At 53.8% G+C, this 26,679-nt stretch overlaps 1 protein-coding gene across 13 annotated transcripts in view; it reads right to left on the bottom strand.

Moving 5' to 3' along the window:
- Positions 1–26,679, bottom strand: part of MLXIPL (MLX interacting protein like) — a 54,778-nt gene that overhangs the window by 12,120 nt on the left and 15,979 nt on the right. For 4 of the 13 annotated variants that reach the window (XM_009453317.4, XM_016945278.3, XM_003318668.5 and 1 more), the window contains exons 1-7: positions 18,963–19,323; positions 10,860–10,966; positions 2,282–2,364; positions 2,023–2,112; positions 1,666–1,710; positions 602–803; positions 380–460 (exon numbers count right to left, since the gene is read on the bottom strand). In XM_009453317.4, the coding sequence (XP_009451592.2) occupies positions 380–460; positions 602–803; positions 1,666–1,710; positions 2,023–2,112; positions 2,282–2,364; positions 10,860–10,966; positions 18,963–19,255 (901 nt within the window). In that variant the 5' untranslated portion in view covers positions 19,256–19,323. Of the gene's footprint in view, positions 1–379; positions 461–601; positions 804–1,665; positions 1,711–2,022; positions 2,113–2,281; positions 2,365–10,859; positions 10,967–13,544; positions 13,603–13,652; positions 13,751–18,962; positions 19,324–26,679 lie in introns of those variants that run through there. The other 9 variants (XM_009453319.4, XM_054655794.1, XM_054655795.1 and 6 more) reach the window with 6 other exon arrangements.

Genomic DNA, 26,679 nt, shown 5'->3' with positions numbered 1-26,679 from the left:
TCCCAGCACTTTGGGAGGCCAAGGCAAGAGGATGGCTTGAGCTCAGGAGTTTGGGACCAGTCTGGGCAACATGGTGAAACCCATCTCTACCAAAAATACAAAAAAAATTAGCCGGGTTTGGTGGTGCACACCTGTAGTCCCAGCTACTCAGGAGGCTGAGGCGGGAGGATCACTTGAGTCTGGAGGGCAGAGGTTGGCACCACTGCACTGCAACCTTGGTGACAGAGTGAGATGCCATCTCAAAAAAAATAAATAAAAAGACAGAAAAAAAGAAACCACCCAGACTATCAGCCCTCCCAGAGGGGCCTGGGATGGGCTCATCGGCCTTCCTCACACGGACCCTGCCCGTCCACCCGACCTGGGGAGGGGCTCGCCCCACCTGAGATGTCCATGAAGTCATCCAGGCTTGGTTGCAGTGGCGTCAGGTCCGGCTGGATCATGTCAGCATTGCCGACGTAGGCTGGAGGCAGCAGTGGCGACATCAGCAGCAGCAGGCAGGGAGGAGCAGGGTCCCCACCCCCATCCCCAGCCATCCCTCCCTTGGCCTCCTGGAATCTCACAGGCCTTCACCCCTCTCCCCTGCCCTTTCTCAGACCCTCACCATCCTCAGGCGGCAGCTGCAGGGGCGAAGGGCCGGACTGAGTCATGGTGAAGAGAGTGTCCGAGATGTCGGACAAAAAGCAATTGAGGTCCAGGAGCTGCCGCCCACCCGGCTCCTCCTCTGGGTCCCCTAGCAGCACGGGGACCACACTGGAGAAGAGCTGTTTGCACCATTGCTCCGGCGGCGGCCACCTGCCTTCCGCCTAGGGAGACAGAGCCGTCAGCAGCCGCTAGAGAGCTCCCACTGCCCCGATCTTCCATATCACCCCTCTCCAGGGTCAAGTGGTCAGCAGGACAGAGGGTCTGTCTGTTCACACCTCTGTCACCTTTCCCTAGTGGACCTAGCTTGCTGCTTGAAAGGCCAAGATCACTCCATTGGCCTCTAAGAACTTCCCCCAGGAGATAGACCAGGATACAGATATAGGGGTCCCCTTCCTGCTCTTTAGATTTTTTCCTGTCTGGGACCCCAGTTCTTTGATCCCTCTGGTTTTTTTTTTGTTTGTTTTGTTTTTCTTTTTCTTTTTTTTTTTTTTTTGAGACGGAGTCTCACTCTGTTGCCCAGGCTGGAGTGCAGTGGCGCAATCTCAGCTCACTGCAACCTCCACCTCCCAGGTTCAAGCGATTCTCCTGTCTCAGCCTCCTGAGTAGCTGGGATTGCAGGCATGCGCCACTATGCCCGGCTAATTTTTGTATTTTTAGTAGAGACGGGGTTTCACCATGTTGGCCAGGCTGGTCTCGAACTCCTGACCTCAGATGACCCACCCGCCTCGGCCTCCCGAAGTGCTGGGATGACAGGCGTGAGCCACCGCGCCCGGCCTGGTCCCTCTGTTCTCCCATGCCTCCCACCACTTGCTCAATGACCTGGGGTCTTCTCACCACCTCACCCTCACCCCCCAAGAAGAGAAGAGCTCAACAAATGAACCACAGGATGGCAGTTACATCCCACATCCCACCCTCATGCCCAGCTACTGTCTTGCCCACTGAGGCGGAAACTGTCAACTCTGCCTCCCACCTACTTGGGGGGCAAAGAGATGCCCTTGCCTGCTGGACTTACGGAGCACCCACCTGCTTAGGGGCCAGGAGGTCCTCTTCCCTGCTGGGCTTACGGAGCTGCAGGGACACACAGAGTTGGACACCGGATCCCTTGCCCCATCCTCCATCACTTTCCCCCCAAAGTCTCCTCTACTCACAAGCGATGAGATCCCCCATTTCCCATCAGGAGCTCACCCGACCCCTAGGTAAGGAGGCCGCTAGGAGACGCTATGGCCACACGGTGGCGCTGTCGGCCCGGGACTGAATGGAGGGCCCGAGGGGCGCAAGCTCGGGGGTCAGGATCCCCTTTCCAGGGATCTTCTGAGGCGGGCGGTAGCCGGCAGCCGCAGGAGGAAAGCTCTGGGGCCTCCCTGGCCCTCCCCCACTGACCCGCTTCTTGTAGTAGATGCGCCACTTGTGGTATTCCCGCATCACCACCTCGATGCGCCGCTTCCAGTAGTTCCCCTCCAGGACCACGGCCTGGGGTAGGGGCCGGGGGAGGGGGATCAGTAGAGAGGGGAGCACCGCACACCCATCTCCCACCCCTCACCCCATCCCTGTCTGCTCAGCGCAAGGCTACAGGAGGCAGGGGCTGGTCTTGGTGGGTGGGCAGGTGGGCAGGTGGGCAGGCGGTCCAGAACCCAGCTACCTCCGGCTTCCGGTGCGCATCAGCCTCAGGCCCCTGCAGGGGGGTCACGAAGCCACACACGGGGCTCTTCCTCCGCTCCACATCTGAGAGAAGGGGGCCAGGTCAGGGGCACCCAGCTTCCTCATCCCCCACCTCACCCCAGGGGACTGGGACTCAGGTGACACCCTGCGAAATCCTGCTTGGCCTTTGACGTTCAGATTAAGTGCCCATGCTGCCTCCTCCAGGAAGTCTTCTCGGATGATGCTCTAGCCTCCTAGATCTTCCTTTTTTTTTTTTTTGGAGATAGAGTTTCACTCTTGTTGCCCAGGCTGGAGTGCAATGGCGTGATCTCGGCTCACTGCAACCTCCACCTCCTGGGTTCAAGCGATTCTCCTGCCTCAGCCTCCTGAGTAGCTGGGATTACAGGCGCCCACCACCAGGCCCAGCTAATTTTTGTGTTTTTAGTAGAGACGGGGTTTCACCATGTTGGCCAGGCTGGTCTCGAACTGCTGACCTCAGGTGATCCACCTGCCTCGGGCTTCAAAAGTGCTGGGATTACAGGCTTGAGCCACCGCACCCAGCCTGATCTTCCTCTACAGGGCACTGTGAATCCAACCTCCCACACCTTCTCTGGGTTCCTCTGGAGCCCCATAGGTACACTTGCAAAGACTGCTGAATGGATTGTGGGGCCATAGGCCACAGAGAGTGAGCTGCCTCCAGAAAGTCCTGGTTAGGGCCGGGTGCGGTGGCTCACGCCTGTAATCCCAGCACTTTGGGAGGCCTAGGTGGGTGAATAACGAGGCCAGGAGATCAAGACCAGCCTGCCAACATGGTGAAACCCCGTCTCCACTAAAAATACAAAAATTAGCCGAGCATGGCGGCACATGCCTATAGTCCCAGCTCCTTGGGAGGCTGAGGCAGGAGAATCGCTTGAACCTGGGAGGTGGAGGTTGCAGTGAGATCACGCCACTGCATTCCAGCCTGGTGACAGAGCGAGAATCCATCTCAAAGAAAAAAAAGAAAAAGAAAAAAAGAAAGTCCTGGTTAGACTGGCAGGCCAGGGGCCTAGAGTCTTCAGTCCTCTGCCTCAGAAGGCTAGGCACTACCCACTTTCATTGCAGAGAACCACCCTGGGTTCACTTCTGACCACCAACCTGTGTCCTCTTCCAGGCCTCCACCTCCCCTCCCAGTCTCCAATTCTGACCTCTCCCCAGGCTCTTGCCCTTGGCCCCAACACACACTCCAGGCTCTTTTTTGTTTTTGTTGTTGTTTTGAAACAGGTTCTTGCTCTGTTGCCCAGGCCAGAGTGCAGTGGCGCAATCATAGCTCACTGAAGCCTTGACCTCCTGGGCTCAAGCGATCCTCCCGCCTCAGCCTCTGGCGTACGCCACCATGTCTGGCTAATTTTTAAATTTTTTGTAGAGACAGGGTCTCCCTGTGTTGCCCAGGCTGGTCTTGAACTCCTGAGCTCAAGGAATCCTCTCGTCTTGGCCTCTCAAGGTGTTGGGATTACAGGCGTGAGCCACTGTGCCTGGCCTCTTCCTTTTTATTACTGTTATTTTTAATTTTTTGGTAGAGACAGGGCCCCGCTATGTTGCTTTGAGGACTGGCCTCAAATTCCTGGGCTCACGAGGCTTTTCTTTATCTCCTAGCTTCCCTGGCCACTTTTTTTTTTTTTTTTTTTTTTTGAGATGGCGTTTCACTCTTGTTGCCCAGGCTAGAGTGCAGTGCCACGATCCCAGCTCACTGCAACCTCCACCTCCCGGGTTCAAGCGATTCTCCTGCCTCAGCCTCCCAAGTAGCTGGAATTACAGGCACGCGTTACCACGCCCAGCTAATTTTTTGTATTTTCAATAGAGACGTGGTTTCACCATATTGGTCAGGCTGGTCTCAAACTCCTGACCTCAAATGATCCCCCAACTCAGGCTCCCAAAGCATTGGTATTACAGGTGTCAGCCTCAGGCTGGTCTCAAACTCCTGACCTCAAATGATCCCCCAACTCAGGCTCCCAAAGCATTGGTATTACAGGTGTCAGCCACCTCACCGGGCCCTGGCCACTTTGTGTGTGTGTGTGTGTGTGTGTGTGTGTGTATGCTTGAAACAAGGACTGAATCTGTTGCCCAGGCTGGTGTGTGTGTGTTTGAGACAAGGACTCAATCTGTTGCCCAGGCTGGAGTGTGTGTGTGTGTGTGTGTGTGTGTGTGTGTGTGTGTTTGAGACAAGGTCTCAATCTGTTGCCCAGGCTGGAGTGCAGTGGCAGGGATCTTGGTTACTTCGATCTCCGCCTCCTGGGTGCAAGTGATCCTCCTACCTTAGCCTCCAGAGTAGCTGGGACTACAGGTGTATACCACTGCACCCAGCTAATTTGTGAATTTTTTTAAAAAAATTCAACATGGTTTCACCATGTTGCCCAGGCTGTTGTCAAACTCCTGGGCTCAAGCGATCTGACTGCCTCAGCCTCCCAAAGTGCTGGGATTGCAGGCGTGAGCCACCGCTCCCAGCCCCTGACCACTTTTCACTGACTCCTTTGCAATGCCCACCCTGCAGCCTCTCTCACTCTGGCCCTTTCCTGCTCTAGCCTCATATCCAGCTGCCTGGGGACCCTCCCTAGGATGTCCCAAAACTTGCCACAAAAACCCCACTGACTCCCAGCATTCCAGGTCTGACTGTTATATTCCGGGTCTAATTGAGAAAAAAATCTCAATCTCATAGGATCTGTGACATTTCTCCCGCTGTCCCCTCCCCTCCATCCTCTCTCACTGTGTCACCCCTTGGCCTGGTGTCATTTCTCACAGGGACCTCCCTGACTCCAGCTTCACACTCTAAGCTCATCTTCCAGTTGCAGCCAGGACAATTCTTTCTAAAGTGCAGTTCAGGTCTGGAACCCTCCATGGCTCCCTACTACCTCTGGGACAAAGTCCACACTCCTTGGCTTGGCTTCCAAACCCCTCCCCCTCCTCATGACTGGGCCACCACTTGCTTCTCTCAGCATCTCATCTCCTTTTTTTGAGACAGGGTCTCACCCTTGTCACCCAAGTTGGAGAGCAGTGGTACAGTGCTACGGCCTTGGCTCACTGCAGCCTGTACCTCCCAGGCTCAGGCGATCCTCCCACCTTAGCCTCCCGAGTAGCTGGGACTATAGGCATGTGCTACCATGCCCAGCTGGTTTTTTGTATTTTTGGTAGAGACGGGGTTTCGCCACGTTGCCCAGGCTGGTCTTGAACTCCTGAGCTCAGGCGATCCACCTCCCTCGGCCTCCCAAAATGCTGGAATTACAGGCATGAGTCACTGTGCCCAGCCTCACTGTCTCCTTTATACACCTCACCTTGAAGCCACACAGCCCACCTTTTTCTTTTTCTTTTTTTTTTAAGATGAAGTCTCACTCTGTCACCCAGGCTGGAGTGCAGTGGCCTGATCTTGGCTCACCACAACCTTTGTCTTCTGGGTTCAAACAATTCTCCTGCCTCAGCCTGCCTAGTAGCTGGGATTACAGGTGAGCGCCACCACGCCCCACTAATTTTTGTATTTTTAGTAGAGACGGGGTTTCTCCATGTTGGCAAGGCTGGTCTCGAACTCCTGACCTCAAGTGATCTGCTCGCCTCGGCCTCCTAAAGTGCTGGGATTACAGGCATGAACCACCACATCCGGCCCTTCTGGTCTTATTCTAACAGGGAAGCCCCTCTTACCTTCCCTCCTCTGCCCACAATTCAGGATAGCGCCTCCTCCAGGAAGCCTTCCTGCCTCCCAAAGCCCACAGCGCTGCCCACCTCCCCTCCACCCTGGCCTGTCAGGTCTTTACATGCTCGCCTTGCTGCAGGGAGTAAAAGCAGCTCCTGCCTTTGGCACAGAGCTTGACACACAGCTGGTCTACTTAGAGGCAACCTGAGACTTTTCCTGGCTGCTCTGACAAAGAGAACAACTGCTGACCCTTCCTGCCCCAGCCAACTTCCTCTGGGACAAACGAGGACACAGAGGAAGGGGGACCACTGGAACATGAAATTTACTAGGGCTTTTTAGCATCATTTACAAAGTTCTGTCCTAAAGAACATTCTCCAAAATCTGCTGGGCACGGTGGCTCACGCCTGTAATCTCAGCACTTTGGGAGGCTAAGGCCGGCGTATCACTTGAATCTAGGAATTCAAGACCAGCATGGGCAACATAGTGAGACCCCATCTCTACTAAAAATACAGAAATCAGCCAGGCGTGGTGGTGCATGCCTGTAATCTCAGCTACTTGGGAGGCTGAGGCATGAGAATTGCTTGAACCCGGGAGGCAGAGGTTGCAGTGAGCCGAGATTGCACCACTGCACCCCAGCCTGGGTGACAGAGTGAGACTGTCTCAAAAAAATAAAATAAAATAAAATAAAGCATTCTCCAAAATGGACACTGATAGGATTGAAGGAGGGGTTTTGTCCTGGTTTCTGAGCCCAGATTGGACAGAAAACAAAGGGCTGGGTCCTTGGGTGCATAGACTCCCAGGGGGCTAGATAAGGAAGGAGGGTCTCAAAGTGTGTCTGCCCCTGGCTTTCCAGATGAGGAAATGAACACCAGCAAAGATGAAGTTTGTCCTGGTACGGTGTGGTGGCTCACGCCTGTAGCCCCAACATTTTGGGAAGCTGAACTGAGAGGATTGCTTGAGGCCAGGAGTTTGAGACCAGCCTGAGCAACCTAGTGAGACCCTGCCCCTACAAAAAATTAAAAATAAAAAATAGCTGGGTGTGGGGGCGCATGCCTGTAGTCCCAGCTACTAGGGAGGCCGAGGTGGGGGAATTGCTTGAGCCCAGGAATTGGAAGCCGCAGTGAGCTATGTTGGCTCCACTGCACTCCAGCCTGGGTGATGAAGTGAGACCCTGTCTCAAAAAATAGAATAAAATTAAGTTTGTTAGGCCAGGCGCGGTGGCTCACGCCTGTAATCCCAGCAGTTTGGGAGGCCGAGGTGGGCGAATCACCTGAGGTCGGGAGTTCGAGACCAGCCTGACCAACATGGAGAAACCCTGTCTCTACCGAAAATACAAAAAATTAGCCGGGCGTAGTGGTGCGCACCTGTAGTCCCAGCTACTCAGGAGGGTGAGGCAGGAGAATCGCTTGAACCCCGGAGGAGGAGGCTGCAGTGAGTCGAGAGCACACCATTGCACTCCAGCCTGAGCAACAGAGTGAGACCCCCATCTCAAAAAAAAAAAAAAAAAAAGTTTGTCCAGGGCTCTCAGAAAGTCAGGGCCAAGTGAAGCCCCCCTCCCCAGCCCAGAGATCCCATCCTCTGGACTGTTTCTCATGGAAAGGCTGTAACCATGTGGCTTCCTGGGGGCTGCGGCAGGCTTTGTTTAACACTGATAAGTTCTTCCCTTCACTCAGCCACCGAACCCTTTGCACCTATGCTGAGACAGATACTGGGACAGGACACATGGATGAATCAGGCAGGGTGCCCACAGCTTAGCGGGAGAGATAAGGAAAGTAAACAAACAACCCGAGACAATGCAAAGTGGAAAGTCCTTCTTGCCCCAGGAGCGGTGCAAAGTGCCAGGGAGCTCCCAGGAAACCAAGACGATTTCAGAGTGTGGGAGTATGACTGTTGGATCAGGAAAGGAAGAATCTTAGAGGATAGGAGCCTGCAGGGGGTGGCAGAGCCCTTCCTGCTTGAGCCCTAAGGCGCGACATTAGTGGCGTCAAGCCAAGTAAGCCCTTCTCCTCCCCGCTCCCGTGAAGCCCACCTTCAAACCTTTGGCGTTTAGGGAGGAGGAGGGGTCTTGACATTTGTTGTATGTGTGTCACGTGCTGCTATGACTATGACAGTGAGATACAGATGATCTCACTGAAAACTCAGTGAACCTCAGAAATAGGACCTATTGGCCGGGCGCGGTGGCTCATGCCTGTAATCCCAGCACTTTGGGAGGCCGAGGTGGGCAGATCACTTGTGGCCAGGAGTTCAAGACCAGCCTGGGCAACATGGTGAAACCCCGTCTCTACTAAAAATACAAAAATTAGCCAGGCATGGTGGCATGCGCCTGTAGTCCCAGTTACTTGGGAGGCTGAGGCACAATAATTGCTTGAACTGGGAGGTGAAGGTTGCAGTGAGCCGAGATCGTGCCATTGCACTCCAGCATGGGTGACAGAGCAAGACTGTTTCAAAAAAAAGAAAACCAAGAAAAAACAAATAGGACCTGTCATTCCCATTTTCACAAATAGCAAGCTTCGACTCCAGGAGGCTAGAGAATTTCCCAAGCCCACATGGTTAGGACATGCTAGGGCTGGACTGAAACCTCACTCTGTCTGATTCCGAACCTGGGGTCCTTCCAGCAACTTGTGCAATAGCTGGAGATCAGTGTGTCTGGGTGAGGACCCCAGGTGACATCATGCCTCAGCTGCCATCAGAAATTTCTTCTGCAGGCTGGGTGTGGTGGCTCACGCCTATAATCCCAGCTCTTTGGGAGGCTGAGGCGGGCAGATCATCTGAGGTCAGGAGTTCGAGACCAGCCTGGACAACATGGTGAAACCCTGTCTCCACTAAAAATACAAAATTTGGCGGGTGCCTGTAATCCCAGCTACTTGGTGCCCACAGCTTAGTGGGAGAGATAAGGGAAGTAAATAAACAACACGAGACAACACAAAGTGGAAAGTTCTTCTTGCCCCAGGAGAGGTGCAGGAGGCTGAGGCAGGAGAATCTCTTAAACCAGGGAGACGGAGGTTACAGTGAGCCAAGATCACGCCACTGCACTCCAGCATGGGCAACATGAGTGAAACTTCGTATTAAAAAACAAAACAAAACCAAACAACCCCCCCCCCATAATTTCGAGTTGGGGAACTGTGGACTTCCAGCCAGCCCCAGCTCTGCTTCTTTTACGCTCTGTGAACCTGAATATGTCACTTGCCTTCTGAGCCTCAGTTGCTCATCCATAACATGGCGGTAATAAAACCTATCTCCCAGGGTTGCTAGGAAGCCTTAAATAAGGTGATTTACGAAAGTGCCTGGCATGTAGATAAATGGAAACCAGAAAACACACCCTCTCCCTGCTTGGATGAAATCCAGCGGGGCGAGGACAGAGAATACTGCGTGTGGTCTCTCCTGGGCTTTGCATTCCCAGCTCAGTGCAGCCTTTGATCCTGCAGCAGAACCTGACCTGAATGAGGTCCCAACACAGGGCTGGCGGATCCAAGTCCTCTCTGCCTCTGCTGCCCTGCCATGGGGAGTGGGGTGTTCCCAAATGAATGAGAATGTGACCTCCTTAAGGATACATCATGTATTGGATACCAACTTAGTGGCAACACCCTGGAATACCTGTTATCTCCACACCAACCATGAAAGTTAGGACTATTGGCCTCGTTTTTTGTTTTGCCCTTTTTTTTTTTTTTTTTTTTTTGAGACGGAGTCTCGCCCTGTCGCCCAGGCTGGAGTGCAGCGGCGCGATCTCGGCTCACTGCAAGCTCCGCCTCCCAGGTTCACGCCATTCTCCTTCCTCAGCCTGCCGAGTAGCTGGGACTACAGGCACCCGCCACCAGGCCCAGCTAATTTTTTGTATTTTTAGTAGACACCGGCTTTCACTGCGTTAGGCAGGATGGTCTTGATCTCCTGACCTTGTGATCTGCCCGCCTTGGCCTCCCAAAGTGCTGGGATTACAGGCGTGAGCCACCGTGGCCTCGTTTTTATAGATAAGGAAACAAGTTCAGAGAGGCTAGGCAACTAGCCAGAAGTCACACAGCCAGCAAGGGGCAGAGACGGGGTGGAGGAACTAGCTCTGGGCAACTCTAAGTCCAGAGTTCCTTCCACGAGATGGCATGGCCTCTCTGGATCCCCTCTGCCCAATTGGCCATGGTGGGCACCTACTGGATATTCAGGAAGGACTTCAATGAAAGGCTGGTGGAGACCCATGTGGGATCCTCAGTTTCTCCATTTACAAAGTGATGCAGTTGGCCCCGCTAGTGTATAATGGCCCTTTTTACCCTCGCATTCAAGGCACCCAACTATGCTAATGGGATGCAAAATGGGCTTTGAACTGTACCTCAAATCTCAGCCTACCCTAGTGCTACTGAGGGGTGACCTCTGCTGTGCCCAGCTTCACAGTGGAAAGCACCCTTTGGGACATATTCCCCGAGACCCCCTGGAGGTCAGGAGCTATTCAGGAGTCCTGGTGCTGGGGGCCTGGTCTCCCCCTAAAAGGCTGTCAGGGTCGGGCGTGGTGGCTCACGCCTGTAATCCCAGCACTTTGGGAGGCCAAGGTGGGCAGATCACTTGAGGTCAGGAGTTCGAGACCAGCCTGGCCAACATGGTGAAACCGTCTCTACTAAAAATACAAAAATTAGCTGGGCATGGTGGTGGGTGCCTGCAGTCCCAGCTACTTGGGAGGCTGAGGCAGGAGAATGGCTTGAACCTGGGAGGCGGAAGTTGCAGTGAGCCGAGGTGGCACCACTGCACTCCAGCTTGGGCAACAGAGCAAGACTGTGTCTCAAAAAAAAAAAAAAAAAAAAAAAAGGTTGGCAGAACTCTGCTAGTGCTGGCCTTGAGGACCCTGGGGATTTTCCTGGGCAGCCACCATGTAGAACCCTCTGGCAGGAGGGTTGGAGGGGGCGGTCCCTCCTGGCTTGGGAGGCTGGTGGTAGCCACTCACACTGGATATACCAGGCCCTCCAGATGGCGTTGTTCAGGCGGATCTTGTCTCTGCAGAGCAGCTTGAGGCCTTTGAAATTCTTCCACTTGGGAGACACCAGCTTGCCACTGTCAAAGGGGAGAGGAGTAGGGTTAGGGAGATGCAGTGCTGCCATAGAGGCTGGTCCCCATATTCCCCATGCACTAGGCATCCATCTATGGTTGGCATTTGAGGGGCCCCTCCAAATCTGGCCCCCCAACCCAACCTGCCTGAAATTCCTATCCAGAGAGTCAGACCTTCAAAATCCCCTTCCAGACTCCCACCAGCGGCCCCTGTGTTCCCTGGGGAGACCTGTTTGTCAGTCTACTACAGAACAAAAGCCACGCTGAAACCTGTGGATCAGCTCGGCCCTGGAAACAACAATGTCCAGTGGCCTCACAGGTGTGTCTTGGAGGCTGGCTGGGGACAGTGCTCAGGCCCATTTCTCATTTAAGAGAATAAGAAATGACCTTCCTGGGCTGGGTGCAGTAGCTCACGCCTGTCATCCCAGAACTTTGCGGGGCCAAGGCGGGTGGATGGCCTGAGGTCAGGAGTTCGAGACCAGCCTAGTCCAACATAGTGAAGCCCTGTCTCTACTAAAAATACAAAATTAGCTGGCTGTGGTGGCGCACACCTGTAATCCCAGCTACTCAGGAGGCTGAAGCAGGAGAACTGCTTGAGCCTGGGAGGCGGAGGTTGCAGTGAGCTGAGATCACGCCGTTGTACTCCTGCCTGGGCAACAAGAGTGAAACTCTGTCTCAAAAAAAAAAAAAAAAAAAAAAAAAAAAAAGACCTTCCTGAGAGTCAGGGAGGAAAGGGGCAGGTCCGAGGTCACTCAGGCCTCCTTAGGCCCAGGAGAGGCAAAGGGGATGGCCATGGTTTGCCTGGTAGAGAGGGAGCCTCTGTGTTTTGGTTTGGTTTGGTTTGGTTTGTTTTGGTTTGCTTTTGGTTTTGAGACGGAGTCTCAGTCTGTCATCCAGGCTGGAGTGCAGTGGTGGGATCTCAGCTCACCACAACCTCCATCTCTTGGATTCAAACAATTCTCGTGCCTCGGCCTCCCGAGTAGCTGGGATTACAGTTGTGCGCCACCACATTCAGCTAATTTTTTTGGTATTTTTAGTAAAGACGGGATTTCACCATGTTGCCCAGGCTGGTCTCAAACTCCTGACCTCAAGTGATCTGCCCACCTTGGCCTCCCAAAGTGCTGGGATTACAGATGTGAGCCACCATGCCCGGCCGAGGGTGACTCTTTATAGAGAGTGGCAGTCACTGCCTTCATGGTACAGTCCTTTTGGTGTCTGCCATGCCCAGAATCCCAGGGTGGCAACCTGGACTCAGTGAGAAGGTGTGCTCTTCTCAGGGCTGCACAGAAGACAATGAACCAACAGATCCCAAAGGAAGGCCGCTAGGATGAGCAAATGGTATTCATGGAGACAGAGCATCCTCACTCTAACCCTAGCTGTCCATCAAATCCACAGGATGGGCTGGGCGCGGTAGCTCACGGCTGTAATCCCAACACTTTGGGAGGCCAAGGCGGGAGGATCGCTTGAGCCAAGGAGTTTGAGACCAGCCTGGGCAACATAGCAAGACCCTGTCTCTACAAAATAATTTTAAAATTAGCCGGGTGTGGTGGCATGCACCTATAGTCCTAGCTACTAGGGAGGCAGAGGTCAGAGGATTTCTTCAGCCCAGGAGTTTGAGGCTACAGTGAGCTATGATCATGCCACTGCACTCCAGCCTGGGCAACAGAGCAAGATCCTGTCTTGAAGGAAAAAAAAATCCACTGGATGGAAGAGCTTACACTGGTGAGGGCCCTGCTAGGCACAGGCCAAGTCTTCTGCCTCCAGGAAGCTGACCCAGGAGGCCAAGACGTTCGGGGTCTTAGACCCCCTGCTAGTCTCTCCCTCCCTCTCTCCTCTCCATCCACAAGCCAGGGTTGTGTACCAGTCCCCTCTAGCCCGCCTTTTGCATCCCTTACTCAGATCTCAGATGGGAAGGCTGAGGCCCCGAGTCTTAGCCATTTTTTAATTTTTTTGAGATGGAGCCTCATTCTGCCACCCAGGTTGGAGTGCAGTGGCATGATCTTGGCTCACTGCAACTTCCGTCTCCCAGGTTCAAATGATTCTCGTGCCTCAGCCTCCTGAGTAGCTGGGATTACAGGCATATGCCATGACACCCAGCTCACTTTTGTATTTTTAGTAGAGACGGGGCTTCATCATGTTGGCCAGGCTGGTCTCGAACTCCTGACCTCAAGTGATCCACCCACCTTGGCCTCCCAAAGTGCTGGGATGACAGGCGTGAGCCACTGCACCTGGCCCCCAAGGCTTAGTCTTTCAGAAAACCATACCTGCTTCCTCCAGGGGTCTTTCCTACATTCTGGGGGTGAAATGTGGGTGGGTGCCAGTCTGACTCCGCAGCCTCTCCCCACTTGAGTGCATTGGTCATTGGGCCCTCTCTCCTCCCTGGTCTCCAAGTTCCTGTGTTTGCTTTGGGGTGGGGGTGGGGGACTGCCCCCTCCCCACCAGGGACAACAGGCCTCATTACCCAAATAAGATACACAGCCCAGCTCTCTGGGCCACTGGCTGGGCCCCTCCCTCTGAGAATTAGATAAACACCATCTGTTTGGTAGGGAGACATGGAGGTGGGGGTGGGGGGAGACTCTGCTACCTCCTGGGCCAGCTTCTTCTGTGGCATCTGGTGGGGGACTCCTGAGTCTGTTGTCCCTGTCTGTATCCCAGCAACCTCCCAGCCCATTCTGATCACCCCGTGTCGCACCCTTGACCTGCCTGCCTTCTCTCCCGCTTCCATGCTAAGGTTATGACGTTCATGGCCCAGGCAGGGTTAGAGCAGATGTGACAGTGACAATATCCAAGCCTAGGAGGAAGAAAAGGATTTGGGGCTGTGAGAGAAGAGACTCAGCCTGGAGGAAGAGCGTAACGCTAGGGTTCAAGAACTTTTTATGACTGGCTGGGGATGGCTTACACCTGTAATCCCAGCACTTTGGAAGGCCGAGGCAGGAGGACTGTAGGAGGCCAGGAGTTTGAGATCAGCATGGGCAACATAGTGCGACCCTGTTTCTACAGTTAAAAAGTTAGCTGGGGCCAGGCCCAGTGGCTCATGCCTGTAATCCCAGCACTTTGGGAGGCCGAGGTGGGTGGATCACCTGAGGTCAGGAGTTCGAGATCAGCCTGGCTAACAACGTGAAACCCTGTCTCTACTAAAAATACAAAAATTAGCCGGACGTGGTGGCAGGCGTCTGTAGTCCCAGCTACTTGGGAGGCTAAGCCAGGAGAATGGCGTTAACCCAGGAGGCGGAGTTTGCAGTGAGCCGAGATTGTGCCACTGCACAATCTCTGGGCGACAGAAAGCGACTCCGTCTCAAAAAAAAAAAAAAAGTTAGCTGGGCATGGTGGTGCAAACCTCTAGTCTCAGCTACTCAGGAGGCTGCAGTGGGAAGATCGCTTGAGCCCAGGAGTTCAAGGCTGAAGTGAGCTGTGATCACGCCACTGCACTCCAGCCTGGGCAACAGAGTGGGAACCCGACTCATAAAAAACAAACAAATTCTGGTTGGGCGCAGTGGCTCAAGCCTGTAATCCCAGCACTTTGGGAGGCCGAGGTGGGTGGATCACGAGGTCAGGAGATCGAGACCATCCTGGCTAACGCAGTGAAACCCCTTCTCTACTAAAAATACAAAAAATTAGCTGGGCGTGGTGGCAGGTGCCTGTGGTCCCAGCTACTCGGGAGGCTTAGGCAGGAGAATGGTGTGAACCCGGGAGGCAGAGCTTGCAGTGAGCCAAGATCGCGCCACTGCACTCCAGCCTGGGCGACAGAGTGAGACTCCATCTCAAAAAACAAACAAACAAACAAAACAAAACAAAACAAAAGCTTGTTATGACCAATAGAAAAGTCTGATGAGGAGCAGTGGTGGGCCTGTAACCTAAGCACTTTGGGAGGCTGAGGGGAGAGGATCGCTTGAACCCAGGAGTTCAAGACCAGCTGGGCAATACAGTGAGACCTTATCTCTATTTAAAACTATTAATAGGGCCAGGCGCGGTGGCTCACGTCTATAATCCCAGCACTTTGGGAGGCCAAGGCAGGCAAATCACCTGAGGTCAGGAGTTCAAGACCAGCCTGGCTAACATGGAGAAACCCCGTCTCTACTAAAAATACAAAAATTAGCCGGGCATGGTGGTGGGTGCCTGTAATCCCAACCACTCGGGAGGCTGAGGCAGGAGAATCGCTTGAACCCAGGAGGCGGATGTTGCAGTGAGCCGAGATCATGCCATTGTACTCCAGCCTGAGTGTCACAGCGAGACTCTGTCTCAACAACAAACAAAAAACAACAACAACAACAAAAACTATTAAAAGAAGAAAAGAGCTGGGCCCAGTAGCTCACACCTGTAATCCCACCACTTTGGGAGGCCGAGACGGGTGGATCACAAGGTCAGGAGTTCAAGACCAGCCTGGCCAACATGGTGAAACTCCATCTGTACTGAAAAAAAAAAAAAAAAAAAAAGGCGGACGTGGTGGCAGGTGCCTGTAATCCCAGCTACTCAGGAGGCTGAGGCAGAGAATTGCTTGAACCCGTTGGGTGGAGGTTGCAGTGAGCTGAGATTGCGCCACTGCACTCCAGCCTGGGCGACAGAGTGAGACTCCGTCTCAGAAAAAAAAAAAAAAAGAAAAGAAAGAAAAAGGCAGGACACGATGGCTCATACCTGTAATCCCAGCACTTTGGGAGGCTGAGGTGGGCAGATCACTTGAGGTCAGTGGTTCGAGACCAGCCTGGCCAACATGGTGAAACCTCGTCTCTACTGAAAATTAAAAATTAGCTGGGGATGGTAGCACATACCTGTTATCTCAGCTACTCTGGAGGCTGAGACATGAGAATTGCTTGAACTCAGGAGACAGAGATTACAGTGAGCTGAGATCATGCCAGCGCACTCCAGCCTGGGCAACAGAGTGAGACTCTGTCTCCAAAAATAAATAAATAAATAAATAAATAAATAAGAAGAATGAGAAGAAAACTCTGAGACTTAGAGAGGGGGTGGAGAAAACCCCAAGTTCAGCTGCCCACCTCCCACCTTTCAGGAATTCCTTTTAGATTGCCCCCTAACCAGGTCCTGTTTGCTCCCCTGCACCCTCAAGGCCACTCTTCCTAAAGCTAGCCAGCTCTGACCATGAACAAGTGCTTCCTTGAAGCTTCCAGAAACTACCTCCCTGGGGCTTCCACCCACAGAGCCATGGAACACGGCCTCCTCGATCCTCCCTCTGCCCACGCTAACCTGCAGAGAGTGAAACCTTGCCAGGCCTCTGCAGGCTGGTCTCTGGGTCAGGCTGCTCCCTGATTCAGGTGGGTCCCTGGTCAAGCTGGCTGTTCTTCCCACCACCTTCTGAACTCTCTGCCTTACTGTCTCTTCCCATACAGTCACTCCCCTGGGACACTCAGCCCCTGTAATCTGCTCCCCTCCAGGGGACCCCTGGAACTGGGGGTCTTTGAGGATGAAAACACTGTCCCAGTTCAAGCCTCAGGGCTTTTCCGCTACCAAATGGGGAAATCTAGAAGCTCTCCTGGTACCGAGCCAACCCTCCATCTCCCTCCATCTCCCTCCCTCCCTCCATCTCCCTCCCTCCCTCCATCTTTCTCCAGCTCCCTCCCTCCCTCCATCTCCCTCCCTCCCTCCCTTCCTTCTTCCCTCTCTCCCTTCCTCCCTCCCTCCATCTCCTTCCCTCTCCCTCCCTCCCTCCATCTCCCTCCATCTCCCTCCCTCCATTTCCCTCTATCTCCCTCCCTCCCTCCCTCCATCTCCCTCTCTCCATCTCCCTCCATCTCCCTCTCTCCATCTCCCTCCCTCCTTTATCTCCCTCCCTCCTTCCATCTCCCTCCCTCCCTTCCTTCCTTCCTACCCCCATCTCCCTCCCTCCCTCCCTTCCTTCCGACAAGGTCTCACTCTATCACCCAGGGTGGAGTGCAGTGGCACCATCATGTCTTACTGGAGCCTCAAACTCCTGGGCTGAAGTGATCCTCCCACCTCAGACTCCCCAGTAGCTGGTACTAGGAATGTGCCATCACACCTGGCTGATTAAAGAAAATTTTTTTTGGCCAGGCATGTTGGCTCATGCCTGTAATCCCAGCACTTTGGGAGGCCGAGGCGGGTGGATCACCTGAGGTCAGGAGTTTGAGACCAGCCTGGCCAACATGGTGAAATCTCGTCTCTACTAAAAATACAAAAAATTAGCTGGAGGTAGTGGGTGCCTGTAATCCCAGCTACTCAGGAGGCTGAGGCAGGAGATTCTCTTGAACCCGGAAGGCAGAGGTTGCAGTGAGCTGAGATGGCACCACTGCACTCCAGCCTGGGCAACAAGAGCAAAACTCTGTCTCAAAAAAAAAAAAAATTTTTTTTTTTTTTGGTAGAGACAGGTTCTCAGTATGTTGCCCAGGCTGGTCTCCAACTCCTGGGCTCAAGCAATCCTTGGATGAGAACCTTGGCCTCCTAAAGTGCTGGGCTTACAGGCAGGAGCCACTGTGCCCAGCCAGAGATTTACTATTAATATTTGGGTATTTGGGAAGAAAACACAGTCCTCTCTACCCCAGCTATCTCTGACTGGGGTTACATCAGCCTTGAGTCAGCCTCTGGGGGGGGGGCAATTTTGGGGGTGCGCTCTGCCCCTTACCTTGCCAGCTCCCCAGAACCTCTCCTGTTTGGTCACCCATCGTCAGGGTTGGAAGTGAGGCCCCCTCCCAAATAGAGTGATGTGTAGTATATAATGAGCAGCCAAAGTTGGGGTTGGGTGGGAAATGGGAGACCCTTAGGAGGAGGAGTGCCGGCATCCGGTGTACCAGGACCTTAGATGCCCTGTCCCAGGCAGTCGCGTGACATTTGGGGAGGGAGGGAGAAGGGACGGGAATTTGAACTTTCCACACGGGTCCGGCGCCCTGGCCGATCGGGTTGCAACATGACCTGGGCCAGGGGCCAGAGCTTGTGGGCCAAGGTTACTCCGCCTCCAGCCAATGGGGTCGCAGCTGGGCGGCTGCGGTTGGGGGCAGGCAACACTCCCCTCACAGTCCCCACCCCAGCTCCTGCTCCCCCGCAGGGCGGCAGGTGCCGATCTGTAGCCAGCGGTTCTCAGAAGGGGAGGAGGCGCCGCGGAGGAAGAGGAATATTTGCACAGAGAAAAGATCAAGGCCGGCCGATCCCCCTTTCTCCCCTACGGGTTTTCGGTTGATAATTTATACTGGCCCCTCAACTCCGGGGAACTTTGCTCCAGGGCACTGGGCCAGGCCTCGGGTTCGCGCCCTCCTCTGGGACGCGGGGCGTGGAGCGGCAGCGGGGCGCGGCCTGTGCGCTCTCGGTGGCGCTAAGCGGGGGTCCCAGGCAGCGACGGGCGCTCAGCCTAGTGTGGCGACGTGGGTAGGCGAACCCAGGCCTCCCGGGCACCGGCGTAACCTCTGCGAGCTGCGCCTCTTGGACATTTCTGGGACATCCTCCTCCCGCCACCCTTAATGTAGCAGATCAAGAAGAGGTGTCTCAGCAATTGCGGGGAGGTGGACGTGAGAGTGGGCCAGTTCCAGTCCACTTTGGTTATGAACTGGGACAATCAGGGGCGCTGGGAGTATCTCAGGGTCTAGGAATAGGGCGGGCTTGGGCCGGGGCTGCTGGGGAGAAGGCCGAGGCCTGCAGGGGGTCGGGTGGAGTGGCTCCAGAGTGGAGAGTGGGGATGGGCGCGGGTGGCCTAGGGACCAGGGGCGCCTGGCATTTTTGTAGGGACGGAGGGGCTGGGACCAGAGAGAGGGGACCAGAGGTCCAGGTAGAGGTGGGGCGCAGGCGGTCTGCGCCTCGGGGAAGAGGGAATGGGGGAGGAATGGGAATCAGAAATGCGTGGGTCCGTCAGGGGCCAGCGGGCTGGGCCGCTGTAGGAGGACCTCGGGGCTGGGAGAAAGGGGGTGTCCAGGGCGTGATCGGAGCCTCCGGGAGCCGCAGGACCGGGCTCGGGTGGGGTGTTGAGGGCCCCAGCGCGCAGTCCTGCCCCGGACCCCCCCATCCCCACCTGGAAGCCAAGGCCGTCAGGGCCCGGAACCGCCCTCACCTGTAGGCCAGGCTCAAGCACTCGAAGAGGCGTGTGAGTGTGGGGTCGATACTGCGCGGCCCGAAGTCGGAGGGCCCCACGGACCCCTCCTGGTCGCGCCGCCGGGGCAGCGAGTCGCTGTGCGGCGACGACACCATGAAGTGACCGCTGTGGATGACCTGCGAGCGGAGCAAGCCGCCCGCGCTGCGCCGGAGACTCGGGTCCTCCGAGTCTGTGTCCGAGTCCGAGTCTGGGCTGGGCGCGACCCGCGGGACCTGCAAGCCCGCGGCCAGACCTGCCAGCGCCCCGGCCATGGCTGTCGCCGCCGCCACCGCCTGGTCCCGGCTCCGCGCAGCGCGGGGAACAGCTCTTGGCCAGCCGGGCCTCATTAACATAGCCCCGCCCCCACACCATAGGCCGATCGGGTGGGCGGGGCCTGGGACGGGGCGGGGCTTGTATTAGCATAATCCTTATGCCAGGTGAGAACCCGGTGCTCCGGAGCTCCGGCGGGTTGGCCCCATCTCCCTTCCCGTCTTTCCTTGGAGTCCTGATAGAGCCGCCCCTACTTTGCTCCAAAGGGATGTTAAGAAAGGTCAGGCCGGACGCCAGGGGCTCTTGCCTGTAATCCTAGCACTTTAGGAGGCCAAGGCGGGAGGATGGCTTGAGGTCAGGAGTTCGAGACCAGCCTGAGCAATATGGCAAGACCCCCATCTCTACCAAAAAAATGCAAAAATTAGCCGGACATAGTGGAGAAAGCCTGTAATACCAGCTACTGGGGAGGCTGAGGTGGGAGGATTCCTTGAGCCCAGGAGTTCGACAATATGGCAAAACCCTGTCTCTACCAAACATACAAAAATTATCCAGGCATGGTGGCGTGTGCATGTAGTCCTAGCTACTCCGAAGGCTGAAGTGGGAGAATCGCTTGAGACCAAGAGGTTGAGGCTGCAGCCTGGATGACAGACTGAGACCCTGCCTCCACAACAAAAGGGTCCCCTATCACACCTGAGCCTGAAAGCGCCTCAGGACCTGGGGTTTGTGCTTTCAGGGGCACCCTCCTGTGAGGCCAAAGATCACCATCTCCCCTCACCTAACTGCTGCCCTTCACCTCCAACCCCCGCCCCCCATATTAGCTCTTCTGGGTCCTCCACATAGGTAGAAGCCCCCAACTCTCAGGCGCCTGATGTGGTAAGCCCAAGGTAATGCCCCTGAAGGGCCTGGCCCACAGGAGGTTGCTAACACCTCTAGTTAACATGATGGCCAACACGGTGGCCGGGCGCGGTGGCTCTCGCCTTCAATCCTAGCACTTTGGGAGGCCATGGTGGGTGGGTCACTTGAGGCCAGGAGTTCGAAACCAGCCTGGCTAACATGGAGAAACCCCTTCTCTACTAAAAATACAAAAATTAGCCGGATGTGGTGATGCGTGCTTAGCTTATAATCCCAGCTACTCGGGAGGCTGAGGTAGAAGAATCACATGAGCCCAAGAGGTGGAAGTTGCAGTGAGCCAAGATCGCGCCCTACTGCACTCCACCCTGGGCAACAGTGAAATCCTGTTTCAAAAATAAAATAAAATACTTAAGAAAAAATATATATTAAAAAAATTGTGATCATTACTTCACCTGCACAGAGAGGCCCAAGGGGAGCCTCGAGGGACTGTTACTGGTAGGGATGGGTGGCTCACTGGAAGGTGGACATCCCCTAGGCAGGCATCTACCCAGGAGCTCTGAGCCCCTTCTCTCACTGACACTGAGGTCCAGCTTTTGTTCCTGCTTCTTTGTATTTTTATTTATCTATATATTTCTATTTATTTATTGTTTTGAGACGGAGGCTCACTCTGTCACCCAGGCTGGAGTGCAATGGCACAATCTCGGCTCACTGCAACCTCTGCCTCCCTGGTTCAAGCGATTCTCCTGCCTTAGCCTCCTGAGTAGCTGGGATTACAAGTGCGCGCCACCATGCCCAGCTAATTTTTGTATTTTTAGTAGAGACGAGGTTTCTCCATGCTGGCCAGGCTGGTCTCAAACTCCTGAACTTAAAGCGATTTGCCCACCTCAGCCTCTCAAAGTGCTGGGATTACAGGCATGCGCCACCGTGCCCAGCCTATTTATATATTTTTAGAGACAGGGTCTCGCTCTGTCACCCAGGCTGGAGTGCAGAGGCACGGTCATAGCTCACTGCAGCCTCAAACTCCTGGGCCAAAGCGATCCTCCCACCTCAGCCTCCCTAGTAGCTGGGACTACAGGCTCATGCCACCAAACCTGGCTAATTTTTTTTTTTGTAGAGATGAAATCTGCTTCAGCCTCCCAAAGTTTTGGGATTACAAGTGTGAGCCACTGTACATGGCCTTTCTGCTTCTGAAGCCTCTTTTCTCACCTTGAGGACAGAAACCAGACTGAGGCATTCACACCTGACACCTCACTGGAGCGTTTAACTAACAGCCTCAAAGATGGGTTCAGAGGCACAGGAGAGCAAAAACACACCCAAGCATCTCTGAGGGGCAGCAGCAAAGCCTGGTCTAGTAGATTTCCAGATTTCCCCCAAGGATGTCCCTAGTGGGTGGGGACAGGAAAGAGTTGTAGGCACATGCTAAGCTCCGCTGGCTTTCTGACAGGTATCCTATGTGTGGTCATGTTAGGGAAAGCGGAGGAGGTGGTTTCCCATGTGTGGCAGCCTTGGAAAAGGTTGACATGCAGCACTTTCTTCCAGCCCACAGGAGGATCACACAGCACCTAGGATCACAATGGCAGTGCCCTGAGGGCCCCAGCCACTGGCTGTGGGAGGAAAGTGATTATCCGAGGCTGCTCACAGGCCAGCCCTTCCACCCACCTCCCTTGGCCGGGTATCTTCTGTCTCTGCCAAATGGTCGCATCACATTCCCAGGAGCCCCAGCTGTTCTGCTCCATCCTCCCTGCTGCCCTCTGTAGGATGTGCATTCTCTCTGCCCATCCCTGCCAGGTTAGGAAAGGGGGTTCTGATGCTCACCCCACTCTCCCTCCTTTGGAGGGGCTCTGCCCTGCTTCAGAGAGCCATCCCCAAGTGGCCCTCTTTTTTTTTTTTTTTTTTTTGAGCCAGTCTCAGTCTGTCACCCAGACTGGAGTGCAGTGGCGTGATCTCAGCTCACTGCAACCTCCGCCTCCCGGGTTCAAGCGATTCTCCTGCCTCAGCCTCCCAAGTAGCCGGGATTACAGGCGTGTAACACCATGCCCGACTAATTTTTGTATTTTTAGTAGAGATGGGGTTTCACCATGTTGGCCAGGCTGGTCTTGAACTCCTGACCACAAGTGATCCACCTGCCTCAGCCTCCCAAAGTGCTGGTATTACAGGCGTGAGCCACCGTGGCCAGCTCTCAGGTGGCAGTTAACCATCTTTTGAGGCCCTTGGTACAGAGGCTGACAAGATCATTACTTACCCCTATATGCCTGTCTGGCTTCTCCCCCTATTCCTCCGTAGGCCATTGAGGCAAGACTGTGTCCTAGCATCTCTGAACCCCCACACTGGGTACCTGGAGACTTGGGGGATGCTTGAAGAAAGGGGCATGAGACTAAGAGGAGTGGGTGGGGTGCTGTGGAGGAGGTTGGATAGGAAGTGTCAGCTCCGCCCTCGCCTCTGGCTTGGGACCTCCTGGCTCCGGGGACCCTGGCTCAGGTGAAGACCGGAATTGATCCTTGCTCTGCTGCTAATTCCATGAATAACACTGGGGAGATCTCTGTCTCTCTGTCTTACTGGCGATCTGTCTCACTACCTGTAAAATTGAGGGCCAAACTCAGTGCTTTCTTTCTTTCTTCTTCTTTTTGCTGTTGTAAAGATGAGGTCTCACTATATTCCCCAGGCTGGTCTCGAGCACCTGGGCTCAAGCGACCCTTCCACCGCGGCCTCCCAAAGTGCTGAGGCTACGGGCATGAGCCACCGCGCCTGGCCTGAATTCAGTGATTTGTTGGGGATCCAGGAATCTTGGCTCCAAGTCTCTGCTGGCCGTGTCTCCAGATCACCCCACCATGCTCTCCCCATGCTCTGAAAACATCAGAGTTGTCTCCTGCGGTTTCAGGGACTTTCCTCTGAGCTGGATCTGAGCGGGTGGGAGGATTATGAGTGAATTCTCTCCTTCACCCAACATCCCTCCTTCCCCAGCCATGAATTGCCCCTCAACAGGCATCTGCATCTCATTTCTGCCCTCCTCCAGGGCTTAATAACACCTCTAGAAGCCTAACCGCTGAAAAGACAAACCCTGACTGCACAATGCAAAACATCCAAACACTAGAGTGTCCAATAAATGCAAGGACGTCCACAGATTCTGATTTCTCCTGTGTTTAGAGACAGGGTCTCGCTGTGTCACCCAGCCTGGAGTGCAGTGGCGCAATCATAGCTCACTGCAGCCTCAAACTCCTGGGCCAAAGTGATCCTCCCACTTCAGCCTCCCGAAGTGTTGGGATTAGAAGTGTGAGCCACTTGTAATGGGACCACAGGCGCGCACCCCCTGTTCAGGGCACCATTGCCCAGATAATAGCACAGCCATGTACACATAAGCTGGCTCACCCTCTTGCTGCTTCTCTAGCCTCTGTTACTATAACCAGCAGTTTACAGCCTCTGTACAAACAAGTCTTGTTCATGGTCCATGGAGATGCAAGACAAGATCCTAACTGTGGTGTGAATACCTGGCTGTCCCCAGCCATCCCACCTGATGTCACGTCCTCTCTGCCTTCCAGTCTTGGTCCTCAGGGCTCTTCACCCAGCCTGCCCTTCCTTGTTGGGAAAGCCCACCTGTCCTTGAAGTCCCACCTATGACATCTTCCCCAAGTTCTCCAGGTTATTTCTGAGTTCCCACCACCCTTGTTCTTTTCTTTTCTTTTTTTTTTTGAGACCAAGTCTTGCTCTGTCGCCCAGGCTGGAGTGCAGTGGCGTGATCTCAGCTCACTGCAACCTCCACCTCCCGGATTCAAGCGATTCTCCTGCCTCAGCCTCCTGAGTAGCTGGGATTCAAGGGTGCGCCACCACGCCTGGCTAATTTTTGTATTTTTGTAGAGACGGGGTTTCACCATGTTGGTCAGGTTAATCTTGAACTCCTAACCTCGTGATCCACCCTCTTCAGCCTCACAAAGTCCTGGAATTACAGGAGTGAGGCACCGTGCCCGGCCGCACCACCCTTGTTCTAATATAAGTCTAATTTCATTCAGCTTTGCATTCACAGTGATGACGCACGTGCTTTTCTTCCCCACTAGATGGCAAATTCCTTGAGAGCAAGAATCACTGCTGGGCGTGGTGGCTCATGCCAGTAATCTCAGCACTTTGAGAGGCCAAGGGGAGGATTGCTTGAGCCCAGGGGTTCGAGACAAGCCTGGACAGCATAGCAAGACTCTGTCTCTACAAAAAATTAAAAAATTAGCTATTTGTGGCCTTGTAGTTCCAGCTACTTGGGAGGCTGAGGTGAGAGGATCGCCTGAGCTCAGGAGTTGGAGGCTGCAGTGAGCTATAAACATGCCACTGTACTCCAGCCTGGGTGACAGAGTGAGAACCTGTCTCTTAAAAACTAAAAGGCATGTTCATAAATTATTCCATTTACTAGTGAGCCTGTCAACTGTGTGTATATGTGGGTGTGTTAGAATTTTCATTGCCATTTTACAGATGGGGAGACTGAGACTCTGAGAGGTGAAATGATCTGGCGGATTGTGGTGAGAATTAGCTATATAAAGCTAACCTTTATGGAGCACTTACCACCTAGCAGGTCCGCAGGATCTTCACAACAGCCCCTTGGTTTGTCTTTTTTATTTTATTTATTTATTTATTTATTTATTTATTTATTTATTTATTTATTTTTGAGACGGAGTCTTGCACTGTTTCCCAGGCAGGAGTGCAGTGGCACGATCTCAGCTCACTGCAAATTCCACCTCTTGGGTTCACGCCATTCTCCTGCCTCAGCCTCCCAAGTAGCTGGGACTACAGGCGCCCGCCACCACTCCCGGCTAATTTTTTGTACTTTTAGTACAGACGGGGTTTCACTGTGTTAGCCAGGAAGGTCTCGATCTCTTGACCTCGTTATCTGCCCGCCTCGGCCTCCCAAAGTGCTGGGATTACAGGCCAGCTTGTCTTTTTTTTTTTTTTTTTTGAGATGGAGTCTCACTCACTCTGTCACCCAGGCTAGAATGCAGTGGCACGATCTTGGGTCACTGCAAGCTCTGCTTCCTGGGCTCAAGTGATCCTCCCACCTAAACCTCCCGAGTAGCTGGGACTACAGGCGTGTGCCACTATGCCCACCTAATTTTTGTATTTTTTGTAGAGATGGGATTTTGCCATGTTGGCCAGGCTGGTCTTGAACTCCTGAGCTCAAGCAATCCTCCTGCCTTGGTCTCCCAAAGTGCTGGGATTACAGGCCTGTGCCACTGTGCCCGGCCTACCCTTTGATTTTCAACACATTTTGCAGATAAGAAAACAACCTTTGCTGAAGGTCACATGATAAGAAGAGAACTGGGATTCAAACGCAGACAATTGAATGCCAGCCTGTTCCACAAGTACCTATGTTCTCAAACTCAAAGTGCTGGCCATTGTGCAGGAGGATGTGGTACGAGCAGACACTCATCTACTGCTCCTGCCAGTGGAGGCAAAATCACTTTGGAAAGGTATTTGGCAGCATCTACTAGCATTGAGCATCTCCCACCTTAGTTAGAACCCAGCAATGTGCACACATGTGCACCAAAACACAAGACTATTCGTGGCAGCACTGATCTTATTAGCCCAACACTGGAGATGCCCCGGATGCCTATCAACAGGTGAATGGATAAATACATTGCAGAACAGTCACACTAGGGAATACTTTTTTTTTTTTGAGACGGAGTCTTGCTCTGTCACCCAGGCTGGAGTGCAGTGGCATGATCTCAGCTCACTGCAAGCTCCATCTCCTGGGTTCACGCCATTCTCCTGACTCAGCCTCCCGAGTAGCTAGGACTACAGGCGCCTGCCACCACGCCCAGCTAATTTTTTTGTATTTTTAGTAGAGACTGGGTTTCACTGTGTTAGCCAGGATGGTCTTGATCTCCTGACCTTGTGATCTGCCCGCCTCGGCTCGGCCTCCCAAAGTGCTGGGATTACAGGTGTGAGCCACCACACCCGGCCCACACTAGGGAATATTAATGTAGCAATGAGAATGAACACTCTACAGCTAAGTGCAGCCCTATGGGTGAATCTCACTGATGATGTATTAAACAAAAGAAGCCTGACACGGAAGTGTATATGTTGTAAGATTTCATTCATATAAAGCTCCAAAACAGGCTCATCTATGGTGTTAGGAGTCAGGGTTGCATTTAGCCTCAGGGTGACTAGAAGGGCTCAAGAAGAGAGCTATGAAGGATATTGCTACTTTTTTTTTTTTTTTTTAGGTAGAGATGGGGTCTGCTATGCTGCCTAGGCTGGTGTCAAACTCCCAACCTCAAGTGATCCTCCCACCTCAGCCACTCAAAGTACTGGGATTACAGGCACGAGTCACTGTGCCTGGTCAAATTTTCTTCCTTTCCTTCCTTCTTCCTTTCCTTCCTCTCTCCCCTTCTCCCTCTCTCCCTCTCTCACTCTCTCTCTTCTCCCCTCCCCTCCACTCCCTTCTCCTCTCTTCTCTCCAGTCTTGTCTTGTCTTTTTTCTTTTCTTTCCTTTTCCCTTCCCTTCCCTGCCCTCCCCTCCACTCCCCTCTCCTGTCTTGTCTTTTCTTTCCCCTCCCTCCCCTCCCCTCCTCCTTTCTTTTCTTTTCTCTTTTCTTTT

Source organism: Pan troglodytes, chromosome 6 (genome assembly GCF_028858775.2).
Source record: "Pan troglodytes isolate AG18354 chromosome 6, NHGRI_mPanTro3-v2.0_pri, whole genome shotgun sequence".
Taxonomy (NCBI): domain Eukaryota; kingdom Metazoa; phylum Chordata; class Mammalia; order Primates; family Hominidae; genus Pan; species Pan troglodytes.
Note: the sequence above shows the minus strand (reverse complement) of the source record. Positions and strands in the feature narration are given on the sequence as shown.